The following is a 17845-nucleotide window of genomic DNA, read 5'->3' as shown; positions in this document are numbered from 1 at the left end:
ACTTAGTTAGGCTCAGTTCGGCTCAACTCTACTCAGTTCGATTTAGTTCAACTTGGTTCGACTTGACTCAGTTTGGCTCAGCTCGATTGAATTCGGTTCAACTTGATTTGACTCAACTTAATTCTATTCAATTTGATTCAGCTCAATTCGATTCGTTTCACACAGTTATTATCACATGACACCATCTCAGTTTGATATGATAATTATTTTTAAATTTTTATAAAATAAAAAATAATTAAAAGAGTATTTAAAACATCACAACAAGTGATAAAGTTAACCTAATTACTTTAATTTTTCAAAATAAATACTCAATTGAAGAAAAAAATAAAGGACAAAAAAAAGTCATAAGAAATAGGAAAAGTCTATATGATTAAACCAAATATTAATATATTAAAATAAACTACTTTATAAATTAAGTTAATTAATTATTAATAAAATATTAGCTACGTAATCAATTATATATACCGTTATAACTTATTATAGTGTAAATCTTTTTCAGTTTCAACGGCAAGTTTGGAGAAAACTAAGTTTTGCTTCTTTATTATATCTCGTTTTACGAGCTTTTTCTTTACTTTGTAAACAGTTTTTTCCAGCTTAAAATAATTATGTGATGTTGTTTCTTCGAATTTCTATCTTCCTTGTGTATGGAGAATTTTGATTATGAAACAAAGAAAAATCTTCCTCTTTTTCCTTTTTTTTTCTTTCTAATACCTCATCCCAAGAATGCATTAGGTCAACGTTGATTACATTTAAATATCTAAAAAATATTTTTCTTGCAATAATTTATTTCTTTTTTTTCTTCCAATAATTTATTTTCTTATTTTCCTACAATATCTTCACACTAAACAAGACATAGATCCTAATTCGTTATTTTAAAATATTGTCAATTGAATTCATATTTTATGTACTGAGTGGAAAACATTTTACTAAGTCATTCATTAAAAAAAATATTAAAAATAACATTTAAAATATTTATTATTGAAATCTTAAACTTATTATTCTTAGGTTGTATTATTCACATGTAAAAGATGGGTTTAAGAAAGAACTGGCTGATGAATTGAAAAATAAAGTTTGTGTTTTTTTAAAAGATTTGAAGATGAAAATGAGTAAATTTAAGAGTAAAATTTGTAAAAGATTTGACAGATATAATAAAATAAAATAAATAAATATTTTAATAAATTAAAATGTAATATTACTTTTTTATCTTTATTATTATTATTATTATTAAAATCTTCAAAACAATGCAAAAAAAAAAAAAGTTAGAAAATCAAACCCATAAAGTTGGGGATACAGTATATGCTGGAATCGGTTCCAACATTATGAATATCATCTGCCTCATGGACAGCAATAGTTTCATGTGAAAGGGTAACACTGTAAAATCTGACTCTTCACCTCCAAATCTCCTTCCCTATGTGAAGACTAAATCTCTTTCCAATCTTGCAAATCCTAGATCGCACTCACACTCAAATAGTTACAATCAAACATAATGGTCAGTGGCATATCTATCTGTCTTAAATGTACATCCTTCCATACGAACACATCAGTAGTGTAGACTATTTACTCATCCTCTATTATCAGTTCTGAAATTTCTCCAAAAAAGTAAAGAATATCCTTAAGCTACTTGGCTAAAATTTTATACACCAGACCCAATTTACTTTGTGATATTTTAGTAACGGCTTGAAAATGTTCAAGAAAGTACTTGGAGAAATGGCAGAAAATAATAAATTAATCTCCTGAGAATAAATTTAGTTAATAAACAGTGTTCAATTCATTGTCTCATCTTTAACAATTGATATGATTTAGGCTACACATGATATTTGACCAACATTAGTTGGTGCTGTTACCCCTTCAGAGTAACAAGCATAGATTCAACCTTGAGCAATCTTAAAAGATCAAAACTCACATAATCATATTCAGCGCGACCGAAAGCCATCACCTGCAAACAAAGTTCGGATTAGAAGATGTGTATGCATTTATAGTTTAAAATAGGTAAAACACTTCCGATTTATCTCAAATCACAATAGGATAATTAGTTCTGAATTCATCATTGCATTCCTGGTCGTGTTTTGCATTAGAAGTTTCTGGTTATTTAAAATCTCATTCGATGTTTCCGTAAGTTTGATAACAATCTAGCGATTGCTCAGTGTTTAATTAAGTGTATGGATAACTTGTACAAATGATTGACTTTAAAGTTCAAATTTGATTTTATCTTTATCAATGGATATTTCATGTAGTACGTTAAATATTTTGCCTTTAGACCCTGTGAAAATGGCTTTAAGAACATGCTTTCACAATAAGATGTGAAATCACATACTTGCAGGTTATAATTTTAGTCAAATATCAACAAAGAAAAAGGGACCTTAACTAGCTGGAGAAACAAAAATATAAATGAATATATGGTGAAAGAAAAGCATTTCTTACCATCATTCACGAAATGGCGTGAGGTCAATTTTGAACTGTTGCTTCCCTTTGCTTACCTTCTACAAGATATCAAACTGGAGTTAGTCGAATTCAGGTTCAAAACTACATAGCAGCTTATTGACTCCAACCAACCGAAAACCAGTTTGACATTGTTCCACCACCTCTCCTTACATACCAACACAGGGTACAAAGGATTGAATGTTACAAGATAAAAATTTTCCATATAACGTAATCTTCCTTTTTTTTTCTTATATATAAAATATACATCAGCTGAACTAGGAATTCTGATTTTTCATCACATCCAAATTCTAGAGATTAAATCCTTTCCTTTGAGGAAGTTGAATTTGCCAGTAAGTAGTATTTCTCTTTGAAAAGTTGAACTCAAGAGGAGTTTGTTTATTTTCAAACTTATTCTAATATGGAATATAGACCAATCACATAAGTCCATTAAATTTTTTATACTGATAGAAAACTGAGAAGCTCAATCCTTTTAATTATGCGTAAGTGTAACAATCTTCTGATCTCCAAGACCAACTTAGGATTCACTCAAGAGAGTGAAAAATTCAGCTTGTTGAAGATCTAACTCAAAAATCAAAAACAGATTCATTATCAACCCTTTTTTTTCTTATAGGTCAATCACCATTGATCTCATAACTAGAACCCTAACCTTCTTGACGTACCAATCTCATCAACCAACCTCCCAATCACAGAACAGAATAGATTGAGTTGGAAATTTATCCTAAAAGAGGATTTATTATCATCTTTGTTGGTAAGATGTTTAATAACAAACAAGCTTTGATATATTTTCAAAAATATATTTCCTAGGCAGTAGGGGTATGAAGACTCTTCCCAATTGCCTATTTAGAGGTTATAACATACGACTTAGAATCATAAATTTCAAGTAACAACTTACAGCAATAGCTACAAGCTCCTCAAGCAGCTCCTTCAAATGGCGCAAAGGCTGTCACATAAGAGGATTTTGAACATAGTTCATTAAGTGCCCTAGTTTAAAAAAAAAATACAGGGAACATCCAAAGGAAAACAAATATCGAGGATATTATGTGTATTAGTCTGAATAACTGCGATAAGCAACAACTCACCCACTGTGTTGGTCCATCAACAGGAGCATTCAGTGGATCATCATGCACCTGAAAGCCCAAGAAAGCTTTTAGAAGCTCAGCGATAACAAACTAAACAGATAAAAACACTCTTTGAATGGAAGATATTGGAATTGCAAGCGAAAATTATATGGATGAAATTTTACTCTAAAACAGCTTATTTTATAAAGTACTACTAAATTATAATTGGCATAGCCTATTCTCTATACCTCCATGAAGATCCCATCCACTCCAACGGCAACTGCTGTCCTTGCAATGCAAGGTATTAGTTCTCGAAGACCTCCACTTGCAACACCTCCCCCATCCAACTATTCATGAAAACAAAATCTTAATCCAACCAAACTGGTGTAAGACTTGGAAAGGTCATTTCAGAATGTCAATGAAAAGCTTGAACTACAGAAGTCAATATACTTAAACATATTAATGCAGCATAGCATAGAAGTTTATACAGTAAACACACAGAGAGTGAAAATCTCATCGGTCAAAGATACTAAATGATTCTCAGTTCCTCATAAATGAGCAAAGCATAGAAGCAATGCATGAACTTTTGGCAATGTAAATCTGAATACTGTGATCCGTAATTCTCCCAGCAAAATTGAGTGAAAGTTGGCCTATGCTATATTCACATACCAACATGCCCAACACAAATATATAAAAGAGATGGTTGAAATTGAGATGATTGATGTGAAAGAAAAAGGGAGAAAAAAACTTGTCAATGGCTGATAGAAGATTAAGGTGTTGTATTTTTAAAATACATACTGCAAACAACCTACTTGTGTGGTTTTACTAGTAATCTCGGTCATGTTTTAGTGTAGCAAACTAAAATAAGCCTATAGCCCAAAAAGACTGCTAACATAATAAGACTTGGAAAATAAACTAATAATTCAAATATTCTAACAGATAATGTCAACACCAATACTAGAGCAGTGTTTATTCCACTATTTTATGTTGCAAGCTAAAATTGTATCACATGAAATAGACTGCTGAAAATGAAGTTAATATCAAACAAATATGAGAGTCAACAATAGTAAACATACCTTCTTTCCAGCAGGCTGTTGTAGCGAATGTGTTATATCAGCTACCTGAGGCAAACACCAACATCAAATATTTGGGTTTTCCAAAAACCAAACAACATCAAAGATAGGTGCAAGAAACATCACCATGAGGAAATTTAAATTGATATAAAAGACTGCATAAAAGAATAGTTCTACGTAATAAGGGAATAATAAAGAACTAAATTAAGTCTCACTCTAATAAATACTAAAAATAAATGCATGCACTCTAGCTTCCTCCTTTTTTAATTCATAAATTGAGTAAATAGCTAATATATAAATTTGAGATTGCAAAAAAGTGAAATGTTAATACACCTCTTTGACTAAAAGATCAACAAAAAATGAATTATACCCTCTAAACCACACTAGAATCAATTCTTTGAATTTTATATTCAAAATAAAATACTCTAGTTCTACCTTTTTAAGGATATTACTACAGACAATTGATCAAAGTCATCTACATGTTAAAACTAGGGTAATATATCCATCTGAAGAAAAAAATATTTTCAGGAACTATGGAATCAACCTTATCCTAAGTCAGTGTGAGTTGCAGAGAAAGGAGAGATGGCAGCATGAGAGAAAATGTTCATAGGGTAAGCAATTGAAGAAACATCGTCCATGTTAAAAGTTGTGTATCGGGTTGATTGTGTTCACAGGGAATTGTCATCCAATCAACTAAAATATTTTCATCAAATAAATGATTGAGACAATGCCATCAAGAAAAGCTGCTGGAAGAAAATGCCCTTTCTCCACTTTAATCTTTCACTCAGTAAGAAAGAATATAAATATTCAAATAATTTATCCTAAAGCATACTATAAAAGAAAGGTTTACATACAATGGGACAATTGGCTTCTCTCATCCACTCCAAGTTACGTGGATCAACAATCAAATCATCTGCATGAAAAAAGAAAAGATTTAAATCAATTCTGGGTTTTGTAAACAAAAATGAAAAAAAGCAATTGATTTCAATGATTGATTTTCTAAGGCAATATACATTAGAAGTTTTGATTAAAAATGAGAGGCCAAGAAGGCGGGTAACAGATTAGTAAAACAAAATTGAGATTTCAATTTAAAATTAGACAAGCGAAAAGAACACAAGACTGCTATGAAAATACAACAGGTGGGCATATAGCAAATCACATCTTGCAGTACAGAAAAATGCTCTAGAAATGAAGCACTAGAGATTGAAAGGAAAAACAATAATTTTCTCCACATAAAAGCAATTACTCATCAATTATTGAATGTTTCTTGCAAGATTCACATAATTCAGAAACATACAGAAAACCTCAATAATTACTCACTGTATCCAAACATTGTTCCTCTCTCACAAACCATCACATTAGGATTTCCAGCTAACCGAACCTTTTCAGCTGAATTTGCCATGACCTACAGACATGAAAACAACGAAACCATGATGGTAAAAGTCAGTAGACACTAATTCCGAGACTTAAGTTAAGTCATTGCTAACTATTGAAATTGTAACTCATAAAGTTGGATAGTATACTTACAGAAGGAGCACAGAACTGGCCCTTCTTAATGTTGATAATTTTCCCAGTTTTGGCTGCTGCAACTAGAAGATCTGTCTGTCATTAGAAGCAAAATGAATGAAACAAGTAAAGGTGACACGTCAACTAAATTTTAATAGCCAATTATAATGGATATTGAAATTGAATGCAATATCTATTTACTTGGCGACACAGGAATGCGGGAATCTGAATGATATCTGCAACTCTGCCAACTGCTTCACACTGGCAAAAAAGATATGTGTCCAATGTAGATTATGAGTCAGAATCTAACATAACAAATACCACACAGCATTCACAATTATAAACTGGAAGAATAAATTTGATCATTCAATATGATAACATTAAAAAAAAAATAAAGGCACTAAACATTTTAATTTTCAAATTTAGATGGGTACAACAAATTGTTAAGGAAAATATCACGTAATAAGAGAGCCAAACTTGGATTTACAAGATATAGTTTCATACCAATGAAAGATCCAAGCAAAATGTTTTATAAGTTACTGGTTCTACATCAACTGATTACACGAGGGGAAGAACATATACGAATTTAAACCAGGTATCAACTATTTCATGATGCTCATATTCCATTTATCAAAGCAATTAAGAAAAACTTTTTGCCATTTCCTTATTTCGGCACTAACAAGCATATAATGATATCCTTTTGAAACAACATATAATTAAAATCAAACTAGTCTGATTGGTATGCCAAATAATGTCAGTACTCAACACCTGCAAGAAGGCCATGAAATATGAATTGAATAAAACTAAATACTTTACCTGGGTGGTCTCATGCACATCTGTCACTATAGGGATGTCATAAGCTATTTTAACCTTCTCGAGTATCTGAGAATAAAACAGAAAAATAGAAAAGGAAAACGTTCAACTAGGATAAATAGCATCATCCAACACAAATACGATGATTTAGGTAACGCAACTTACATTTTCAACAAATACACTAAATGTCTATTACTGTACCAGTGCCAGTATCAACGGCTAATATAGGTCATAAAGAAACATACTACAAAGATGACTTCAAATTCAACTAGTATCACCAGTATAACATCTTATCGTTTTGGCACTGCAAGGTGACATCACTGCTAATTCAGAACCTTGAAAGTCCTTACAAGGAACCTAGAAAAATGAGATTTTTCAAGGCCCTGCACTAAAGTGTAGAGAAGCTACCTCCAACTCTGACAACATTTAACTCCAGAATCTCGAGGATAGGTGGAACCAGAAAAAACATAAAGGACCGTGTTAAAATCATTAGCAGGACATATGGCCAAAGTACCCCTTACTATGATTTGGAAACTAAACACCCCTGCCTCTCTCAAGCTATATTTTGGGGTTAGTTTAAAGTCATGAAAAATTCACACAGATCTAATATAGTCTCAAGTTATTGGACAATTACAACACCTAGAATCCTCAAGATACCAACCACAAGGGATATTATCATAACAGAACAGCAGAAATATGAACCTTTAATCCCTCAACCATCCCCGGGCCACGAAATGATTTTGATGATGTTCGGTTAGCTTTGTCAAAGCTTGACTTGAAAACCAAAGGTATTCCAACTCTGAAAGACACACATATATTCTCGTTAGCCATCAATAATTAACATCACATCTACTAATCATTTTCATTCACGATTTTAACTTGGACAATGATGTGTAAGTTGCTGCACCATCAGGAAACCATGTGTTTGTCATGTTACAGTTTTTCAATTAGTTCTTACCATATTCATACCCATACTTTAACAGTAACGCACACTTATACCCCCTGAGATTTCGTTTAATCCCCTCCAATAACCCTACCTCTTTTATCTTGAACGACCACCTCTAATTGTTTGAAATATACTACATCAACACCCCTGATACCCAAAAAACATTAAAAGAAAAAACACAAGATCATGCACAACCTAAATAAATCTTATACAGTGTTACTCTAATTTGCTTTTACTTTAAATATTAAGAAGGAGAAAATATTTAACTTCATACTGAAGACAAAAATAGAAGTTTGCTACAAACCAATGAGTATTACTCCAGTATCCATCTTTTTCTCATGAAAAGGAAACATCTAAGATGAGTTGCCAAAATCTACTTTATTCTAAAATCAACGCCTAATACGTGTTTGAAAATTCATAGTGCTATAGTAGCAGTGTCCTAATGCATTTCCATCAAATGACATTTATTTTCCCATAGACAAAAAAATTAATCATAAATAAAGATAGCTACATACTCAGATGCAATGCTCTTGACGTGCTTAGCCATCCGCAGAATGTGATCCTCTGATTCAATCACATTAGGTCCCGCTAGCAGGAAGAACGGGTCTGCAGTCTGATGAGATTCCAAAAAACACAACCCTTTAAAAAATTCAAAAAAAGAAGTTGTACCCATGACCCAGAAAAATTCAGAGTCCAGAGACTCAGAATCGGCGAGAAAAGACGAACCTTGAGGTGGCTAAACAGCAATGGCGACGGATCCATCTTGCAGAAAATGAAGCTGCAGAGAGGAGAAGTAAGAAAAGATGCAGTAATTCAGCACGACATTGTCAATGTTTGAGAAGTAAGGAAAGTTTGTGGGACATTTCAAACGCGTGAGAAGTTAAACAGATCTGGAGAGAGAAACAAACGTAACTTGTACCTTCGTCTATTCAGTGATAATGCTACAAGGAATAGCTCCTAAATATTACTCTCGGAGTTTCAGTTATCATGTGAGTAATGTTTCATTCACCACAATTTTGGGACAATATTTACACTTCAATCTTAAGAAACATTATATAAAAATTATATGATAAATATAAGTATAAAACTAAGTTTAAGGTCTCTGGGATATTTTTAATTAAATTTTTATTAAAATCTTTTTGTTAATTGAGTATAACTTTTTAATGTTTTTTAATTAAGTCTTTTTCATTAAATTTTTGTATTAATTAAATTAACATATTTGTCTCCATATAGAATTGTGAGATTTTTTTATTAATATAAATAATATTGTATTTATTTACCATCTCAAGTAATTTTTATTATTTTAATTAAAAATTTTGTTTTAAGGACTTCTATATTATTACTTATCATAATCATTCAGTGAACAATTATGGTTATCACCAATGTAAGGGACAATCTTTACTATCTTTAATGAAAATAATAAAAATCATTTATCATTTCATATTAATTAGAATTTTATATTATTTTACATTAATTACAAAATCTCATATTTTATGAATAAGAGAACACAAATAAACAAGGTGACGATAGTTATGACAATAAACAAGTCACCAAATTAAAAAAAAATGATAAAAACTTAATTATAGAATAGAAATATTTTAAGTACTTAATATTTTACAAAATATTAATACAAACTAGTTAAAAAGTATTCAAATTTGTAATAGTTAAAAACTAATTACTCCAAGCTAAGCACGCTTAACTATGGAGTTCTTATGAGTTAGGCTACCGAAAAGCAAATGCATTTGGTGATATGAGTAGCCAAATCAATCCCTTTAAACTATCCTTCAACCGTATAGTCCCATACCTATACAGTCTCCAGATCCCTCTCATTCCGGTGTATGTTCGATTCGTCCATGTACCCCTTCCACCCCAAGCTGCCAGGAGTCGTTCCTTGTCTGTGCCCCCTGCACCATGTCTCTTGCACAGGCGTCACTCCCCGCCCTCGTCAGTGCCCGGATGTCACAAAATTCTCTTGATTAAGATTAATAATAATAATAATAATAATAATAATAATAATAATAATAATAATAATGTATATGATGTTCCAGAGTATAAGTGTTTATATAATGTAACAATATTTCACGAAAAAGAAATCAGAGAAATATTGAAAAAAAGTGGGAGATTAAATAAGAGTATGTACATTCAGATATGCATGATTACATTATTGTACCAGTATAATCCTAGAAACTATTATACTATTCAAACAATTTTAATTCAATAATTTATTTTGAAAACTCAGTATTAAATTAAAAATCTTTTCACTTTAATTATGTTTAGAAAAACTATATTAACCTAAAATTATTTTATACCCTGTTTATACATTAAGAGTGACATGATATTATCTTTTAAAATATAAACACATTTGAATCATTTTACTATCATCTTATTCTTGTCCTTATTTCTTCTGTGTATCTTTGAATACTATTATCATTTCTAATTTGCTAAGCTCAAATTGAACAAATCCACCATTCCATATGGCGTTGCTTACTAGCAGTTTAATTAGCTGGCTTGTGCTAATTTGAGTCATTGGAATATAATAAAGAGGTACACATTTGATTTTACTTTATCAGCACATGATGCATTATTTCACAAATGCTTGACAGAATATATTCGCTTATTCAGATTTTCTGCAAGTGGCAAAACACTTCAAAGGAAAGCTTTACCTGTGTTTGGAACTTTGATTTTTCCTGATCAAATTATTCAGATATTTTTGTCATTGATAAGTTCATTAGAGAGACTTAGTTACTATAATTTAACCATTAGATTCGGTTGAAAGTCAAACTATGTAACCCAGGTGATTCATAACTATATTATCATTTCAAATCCCTCTAACATAGTTTATAAATTGAGAGAACATCCATTGAAGTGATCTCCAACAAGCTAACTAGCAAAGGCTTGAGTATCCAAATACAACACATGGAAGTGATAGCATTATTGACATGTCATAAGATGTGATTATAAAAATGTTCAATGTGCTAAACCTAAATCCATCAAATTTCTTCAATCACATTTGATTTCTTAATGCATGTGAAACAGATGCTTAAATGTCTAACCAAACACACATACTCATCATTCACATGAGTGGCTAATGCAACATCACTGCAGAACAGCTAGCAGAAAACTTGAACCATAGTTTATATCAAGGGACTCAAGTGATTAGTTTATAATGTCTTCTAAAGAAAACATTCCATCTCAACATGAACTACTTTCTACCATTTATTTGTAGCCCCACAGTACTATCCACTACATTTTTGTAGCCAATAAAGGGGTAAAGGCAACAAATATGATCAAACTAGCTGCTGTAATGTACAACAAATTCTGGTTAGTTATATAAACAAATGAGGACATAACGATTTAAGCCAAAGAATCATAATGAGTTTAAATTACTTTCTACAGGACTATTAAACAATGTTTGAAGAGTGGGAGCCTCATGCCAGAGATCAACCCAACATGCAGTGGCAATTAGGCCCGTGAGAACCAAGCAACAATTTGTTGACGCAGTGCTTTGAATATGTGTCATAATCTCTGTCTGGCAATGGCATTTATAAGAGTTGCCAATCATCCTCATTGGTTCCTGCATCGTTAACATGGTCGGTGCCAAGGAAAGCATCCTCTTCGAATCCGGTGTTGTCACCTGAGACATCATTACTAGAGACTTGCTTTGAGAAACTCCGAGACTTAGCTACAGTGAACAATGGTGCCCCGTTTGATTCTTCTGCAAGCTTGGAAGCATGGGAGCAGAAATCGTCAAAATCATCTGCCAAACACCATTGATGATGAGAAAGCTTACATATTAGCCATAATTATTGAACTCAAGAAATTAAGCCAAAGTAACCAGCAAACCTTTGTCTCGGCAGTAAAATCCAATAGCCAAGGATGGATCGATTGAATCTAGGGGTATGTGCCTCATAACACTGATAAGAGTATTGAAAAACTTAGACAATCCAGAGTGAACGAATTATAGGTAACAGAATAAAATCAAATCAACAAATGCTCATATAAAGCCTACTTGCAATGGTACGATGAAGTACTATTAGGCTCCGGAGTATCCCCGCTGATATTAACTACCTGAAAACCATTTCAGACATACTTAGTGAACTATTAATGCTTCAGCAACTCAATAACAACCTAAACATTGTATGATTGAAGTCATACTTAAACAGAAAAAAAAAAGAATCTCATTCCCTCCCAACAACTAGGTTATCATGGATCCATATGTTTGCACACTTCCTTTCCTTTCAGTGATTACAGGTTCTTTTTTGGTATTTTGTTTAGAAGAACTCAAGATTGGCAAAGAGAGCCGAATTTCCTCTACATACCAAAAACCATATCAAGCTCTGCCAATCTCAAAATATGAGTATAACTACATTTTTAACTGAGTTCTACTAGCCTTTTCCTATATCATAGTCAACAACTTGTAACCAAAAGTTCAAGATCCCCTTGTCGCCTACCCATTACAAATTCAAGATCACAATATGGCACAATAACTAACAAATTATGCATGGTTTTATTTCCTGCAAAACATTTAGGAAGATCATTGAATTCTAAACTTAAATATATGTATATATATATATATATACATATATATATATATATATATAAAGATTAACAAGTTAGAATATTTTTTTAGTGGAAAAGAAAACATTTATTATATCAATACACAAAAACATCTAATACTAGCTTTTTTTCAGTAATTGATAGCAGATTTGAAATCAAGATGAAGCATAGCGTGCCAGTAAATTATACATTCAATAAGTTAATCCATATTGAGAAATATGATACAATTTTCACAATCTCAAAAGTATATAAGGTGCAAAAAGCATAATTTTTATACTTTCTTACCGTCTGAACATCATGTGGATCAAGGTAGAATGCCTTTTCACTCTGAACACCAATAATGTATGTTGAAGCACCTGGTTTGCCACCCATGATGCCAAGGCTTTGGGGAAATTTAAAAGTCGAGTGCAATAACGGAATATACCTGACAATAGTTTATACATGCAACTATCAGTGATTGCACTCCAGTAAACATTGTTTTAAAAACTTCATGTGCCAAACATATAACATATAGGTAAATTTACCCATAATTATGGGACTGCATACAACCACCTACTACACCTAATTATTATCTTTATTGGATACTAAATCTTTAGAGAGTTAAAGACAGCAATTATCTGGGTTACATCACTATGCAGAAATGGCTTAAGTTTAAGCCAACAATCATTTCTGCAGGGTTAGAGATGAATAATTACAGGAGTCTACCTGAGTGATCAGGTTTGTCCATAATAGTTGTTAAACACTTAAATAGTAACAATGACCTTGAAGTGTAACACACCTTGGATTGACTTTATCGAGTCCAAGAACCAAAGGAACCAACAAAAGAAGAGGTGTCCAAGCAGTTTGGCCCCTTGAAAACTCAGAACAGTGTTTGAAGGCGTCTTCAATGCAGACAACCGGTGCTCCACCACGTTCCCCATCCTCATCTCCAGAAACAACATAAATAGCCATTGGAAGTGGTGGTTCTCCAAGGTCATTTTTCTCCCTCTGGATACGGGCAAGAACTTCCCAAGTGCGACACATGGCATATGGTCCCACCCATGACCCAACAGCAAGGCCATAACCTTTACCAGCTTGAAGAAGATTGTGAATAGAAAAGGCAGAAGCCTCTGAATCACCAAAAAGTTGCAAGATTTTTAAATATTCTTTATCCACTGGCTGCAAATTAAGGGAATAGAAAAAATACAACAATGAGTCAACCCAAGTACAATATATCTCAAGGCAAAACAAGACATTCAAATAGATAAACAAAAGAAGGGTAGAGGAGAAAAAACAGTCCAATTACTGAAACAACACATTGCATATCAATCACCTGACCTTATCAACAGATTTTCTCCACGATCTACCTAATTTATGAAAAAGTAATGCCTGCACACCACAAGAAAACCACATTAGTTGCTTCACTTTGAAAAACAACAGAAGCAGGACGAAAGAAGACAGATTATAATAAGGTACTGTATTACAATTCTATTGTCAAAAGGAATCGTTGAATGGTAGACGTAATACCTGAGCAACAAGCATCTGACTGCTTCGAAGCATACAGCCCCAATTAACATCACTAGTATACTTTGAATCTCCAATAGCATCAAAGCCTATAGAGTACGCATATTAAAATTTGTTAGTCTAATATCTATTATCTTAATATGTTCCAGAAAAAAAGTAGTACATACTCATCAGACCTTTCCGGTAGGTAACTAGGATTTTTGAGGAAAAATCTTGTTCAAATGATGCCAATCCATTATTGGTATCTACACCTCCACTTGATTCCTGCTGTGAAATTTGATGACAGACACCTAGAAGCCATATATCACCATCAGAACTTGAAATGTCAGTCCTGCTTGACCCTAGTACACGCTCATGAAATCTCCTCATTGAACCACTGGTTACAACTTTCCTCACAGCAGCTGCCCACCCACTACTTCGAGAATGAACTGCTTTCTTTTCAGAAGCCGATGATTCACTAAATGATTCAACCACTGAAAAACCAGATGTAAAGATGCTTGACCAGAAGGAAGCCTTGGGAAACTTACTGTCACTAGACCCTGCTTTTAAATAAGCAGGCACCTGAGTAGAATCTACAGTCTCGGTTGAGCTTTTAGAAGTGCATTTCGAAGCAACAATCCTTTCACATAAACCCTTCAATACCATTATGAAGCTGAAGAAAGGACCAGGATTGGCTCATAGAAGCAAACCAAGTTTGGTGCCAATATCTGCTAGTAGAAAGGTAAATAATGAAATAAAGAAACTTCCCAAAATACATGCCCATTACTATGCCCTAACAAAAGTTGAAAGATATACCAAAGAACATAAAAAGAAAAAAAAATCTTAAGCAAAGACATTCCATAGCCAGCCATCAAAGACATGATAATCTGCATTTCAGAATTCTACAATTTCACAAAGGGATGATCGAGGAACAGCCGATACAGGTTGGGTCAAATAGTTAAAAAGATAGAAACAAAGCTTTATTTCCATCAGGAGACAGAAGAAATGTATTATGAATAAAGAAAGAAAGCCAGAAAGAATAAAAGCAGGAATCATGACAGAAAACAAACAACAATAAGAATAATAACCTATGGTAACCTCTACCAAGCACCACAAATATCTATTCACGACTTCTTCAATCCCCTAATCAAAACAATAACAAAAAGAAGAAAATTTGAGGTAAAGTTAGAGTCCCAAATCCACATAATATCTTAAATACAGGAGAAAAAGCATTACACTAACAATAAATCGATGCCAAGAATCAATGATATCAATACACATGCTGAAATTTCCCCAGAGCTTCACATGTATTGAAAAATCCATACCAAACTATGCATCAGCCTCGGAAATTCGAAGGAGAGAAATGTATTAAGCCAAACCAACAACACGAAACAAAACCCAGAATGGAATTTTGTTGAGAGACCCAATTTGAATGGGTTTCAGGACATTCAATCAAAGGCTCAGGGAATAAACTAAAGCAGTTGTACCAAGAAAAAAAAACAAATTGTGGGATAAAAAAATTATTTTTTTAATTTGTGCCCAATGGGAATTTAAAGAAAATAAGATAAAAAAAAAACAGAGGGAAAAGGTAATTTACAAATTTAAGGTTGTAGGTGAGCGAAGACGCAGAGATGATAAAAAGCTGTGACAGAATTCCAATCCTAAACTCTTAGCTAAGAGACTTGTTTGGGACTCTACTTCCTCTCTCTTCTCTCTCAAGGTCTTAGGTATGTTCCTTCTTTTTTTCTTTTTTTCAGAATTTTAAGGTATGCTCCCAACAATGTTATTAAAATAACTCAAGTCTCAAACTATGGCAAACAACAGTTTCAAAACAAAATTGAGTTTATTTTCTGTCTTTACCCTTTTTGCAAAACAATTTTTTTAAAATCACAATTTATAATCCTAGTTGATTTGAATAAGTTTATCTTTCACAAAAATTAACACTGTTTGAAGTTGGATTTAGGTCTTATTTAATGAAATTGTTTTTCCTTTTACTTCAGCATCATTTAATTAGTAATCAATAGGAATATATGGCGAAGATTCTTTTGGGAGATAAGTAATTTTTCCTTAAGAAGAAGACAATAAATTTTTCCTATGTTATAATAACTTGTGTGATATGAAATTGTAAAGGATAGTTTTGTAAAATGAATGCGTGCAAGCTTTTATCTTTATATCCTTAACGTTTTCTTAAAGAAGAAAAATAACTATACTTCAGAAGATAAATGTTTTTTTTTATAATTAAAACTAAAATGTTTAACAATAAATGACCTAGCAAAACCAACTTGGAACAGAATAATTTAAATAATTTACATCAAATTTTATTATATCAGTCGTTTTTAGACAGAGAGAAAGAGAATAAGGGAAATTATAATACTTTGAAAAAGATTTAGATTTTTAAATATGGAATAAAATCTTGTTTAAATAAATATTTGAATATTTATAAAAATTATATTTAAATAAACCAATCTAACTACTTTTACTCCTTATAAAGAGTAATATATATTGTTTACAAAATTTACGATTTTTTTTTGTTATCATTTTAAACTTAAACTCAAAATAACGGATTCGAATTAGTTAACAAAAACTACAAATTATATTTTAATTATACCGAAAAAATTAAATGTGGTTGATATACACAATAAGGAATGCAAATGGATTGTTTAATAAGTATCTATTTACTTATTAATGAGATTGAAGAAATAACAAAATTTTAGTCTTTGTAAACCTTTATAATTTGGAATTATTAAGGGTCTGCCTCAAAATTAGTTAATAATTAGTTAACTTAACTGATATTGGTTTAAAAATGTTTGACTGAATGATAAATTAATTTATCAAAATAAAAATAGTGAATAAAATTAATTAAAAAAAATAAGCATAAAACAACACAAAAATGTATAAACAATGTCTTATAACATAATGCAAAATAAAAAATATAAAAGAACGACTTTAAACAATTGGAGAAAAAACATAAACAAAATAAACATAAGAACTAGTATATAATTGAAGAAAAAATGAATAAAAAATATAAATAAATTAAGGAATAAAGAAATCATTATATCATGAAAGTAAATTAAATAGAAAGAACAAAAATAATTGAAATATAGAAGAAAGCAAGTACTTATTAGAAATAAATTACATAAGCAATATATAATATATAATGACTAGTATATTATTAAATAAAGGTTAAACCCTTTTAGTTGTCCCTATTTATGTAGGGTTTTTCATTTTGATCCTCGTTTTTTTTAAATCTCCAATAGAGTCCTAAATAGTACTAATTTGAAACAATTGAGCCCCTGTCATTAAATTGGCTTAACGAGTTAAGTTTTTGTTGAGGTTGGAGGTTGACGTGTCAATTTTTTTAAACGTGGCATGTTGAGAGTTGAATCGTGGCATGCTGAGAGCTTTATACGTGGAAATTGGTAAAATGTGATAATATAATATTATGAAATTCTTAAATGAGATTTAGGGTTCAATAAAATTGAAATTGGGATTCAATTTGGGATTAAAAAACTGAGACGAGAGTGCATCACAACCTTACGCGAAGTTCTTAGTGGAGACGATACAGACTTAATTAGGGCTTTGGAGCTTCATCATTGGAGTTTCGACGTGAATCGCGAAGTCGTTCAACGTGTGCGTGAAGTGGTTCGACTAGAATTTGGTGGAAGGTTAGTATCTCTACTTTAGATAGATATGAATTTAATATTCGGTACTTTTTGTTGTTATCTGGCGATGCTTTTTTGAATGTGGGGTTGGGGTTGTCTAAAAATGTGGTGTTTGCATATTGCGCTTGTGATCCCCATGTCCCCCATAGTTACACTTCGTTTGTTCTATTATTATGACTTTAATAAGCGGTGTTTTTTTGTCGTTTTAGGCTTATTTCTAAGTGTAGAATATTCTTGATTGTGTTGTCTATGATGGACGATGATATAGAGGTTGTTATTCATCATGGGGGAAAGTTTGTGAATGAC

The 17845-nt window shown here is 31.8% G+C and overlaps 2 protein-coding genes across 7 annotated transcripts; both read right to left on the bottom strand.

Annotated features, from left to right (window-relative positions):
- Positions 1-1699: 1699 nt before the first annotated feature.
- On the bottom strand, positions 1700-8819 carry LOC108326959 (2-dehydro-3-deoxyphosphooctonate aldolase). 2 transcript variants are annotated; one of them, XM_017560595.2, is made up of 15 exons: positions 8758-8819; positions 8565-8616; positions 8354-8451; positions 7595-7691; positions 6896-6961; positions 6281-6340; positions 6101-6175; positions 5894-5978; positions 5428-5486; positions 4577-4621; positions 3749-3847; positions 3522-3569; positions 3335-3382; positions 2422-2480; positions 1700-1936 (listed from the first exon to the last, which is right to left on the bottom strand). In XM_017560595.2, the coding sequence occupies exons 2-14, from the start codon at positions 8598-8600 to the stop codon at positions 2424-2426; spliced, it is 873 nt and encodes a 290-aa protein (XP_017416084.1). In that variant the 5' UTR covers positions 8601-8616; positions 8758-8819; the 3' UTR covers positions 1700-1936; positions 2422-2423. The 2 variants fall into 2 exon arrangements, with proteins under 2 accessions (XP_017416084.1, XP_052728121.1); XM_052872161.1 differs by lacking the exon at positions 8758-8819 and having other exon boundaries at positions 8565-8745.
- A 2211-nt stretch (positions 8820-11030) lies between these two features.
- LOC108329632 (cysteine protease ATG4) lies at positions 11031-15638 on the bottom strand. 5 transcript variants are annotated; one of them, XM_017563944.2, is made up of 10 exons: positions 15475-15638; positions 14426-14605; positions 14075-14326; positions 13902-13987; positions 13713-13763; positions 13174-13553; positions 12681-12819; positions 11848-11906; positions 11682-11752; positions 11031-11595 (listed from the first exon to the last, which is right to left on the bottom strand). In XM_017563944.2, exons 2-10 carry the CDS (start codon positions 14541-14543, stop codon positions 11381-11383), a joined length of 1371 nt encoding a protein of 456 aa, XP_017419433.1. In that variant the 5' UTR covers positions 14544-14605; positions 15475-15638; the 3' UTR covers positions 11031-11380. The 5 variants fall into 5 exon arrangements, with proteins under 5 accessions (XP_017419433.1, XP_017419432.1, XP_052728120.1 ...); XM_017563943.2 differs by having other exon boundaries at positions 14075-14605; XM_052872160.1 differs by lacking the exon at positions 15475-15638 and adding an exon at positions 15203-15457 and having other exon boundaries at positions 14075-14608.
- Between the last annotated feature and the right edge of the window lie 2207 nt (positions 15639-17845).

The sequence above is a fragment of the Vigna angularis genome, chromosome 2 (genome assembly GCF_016808095.1).
Source record: "Vigna angularis cultivar LongXiaoDou No.4 chromosome 2, ASM1680809v1, whole genome shotgun sequence".
In the NCBI taxonomy this organism is placed as follows: Eukaryota; Viridiplantae; Streptophyta; class Magnoliopsida; order Fabales; family Fabaceae; genus Vigna; species Vigna angularis.
Note: the sequence above shows the minus strand (reverse complement) of the source record. Positions and strands in the feature narration are given on the sequence as shown.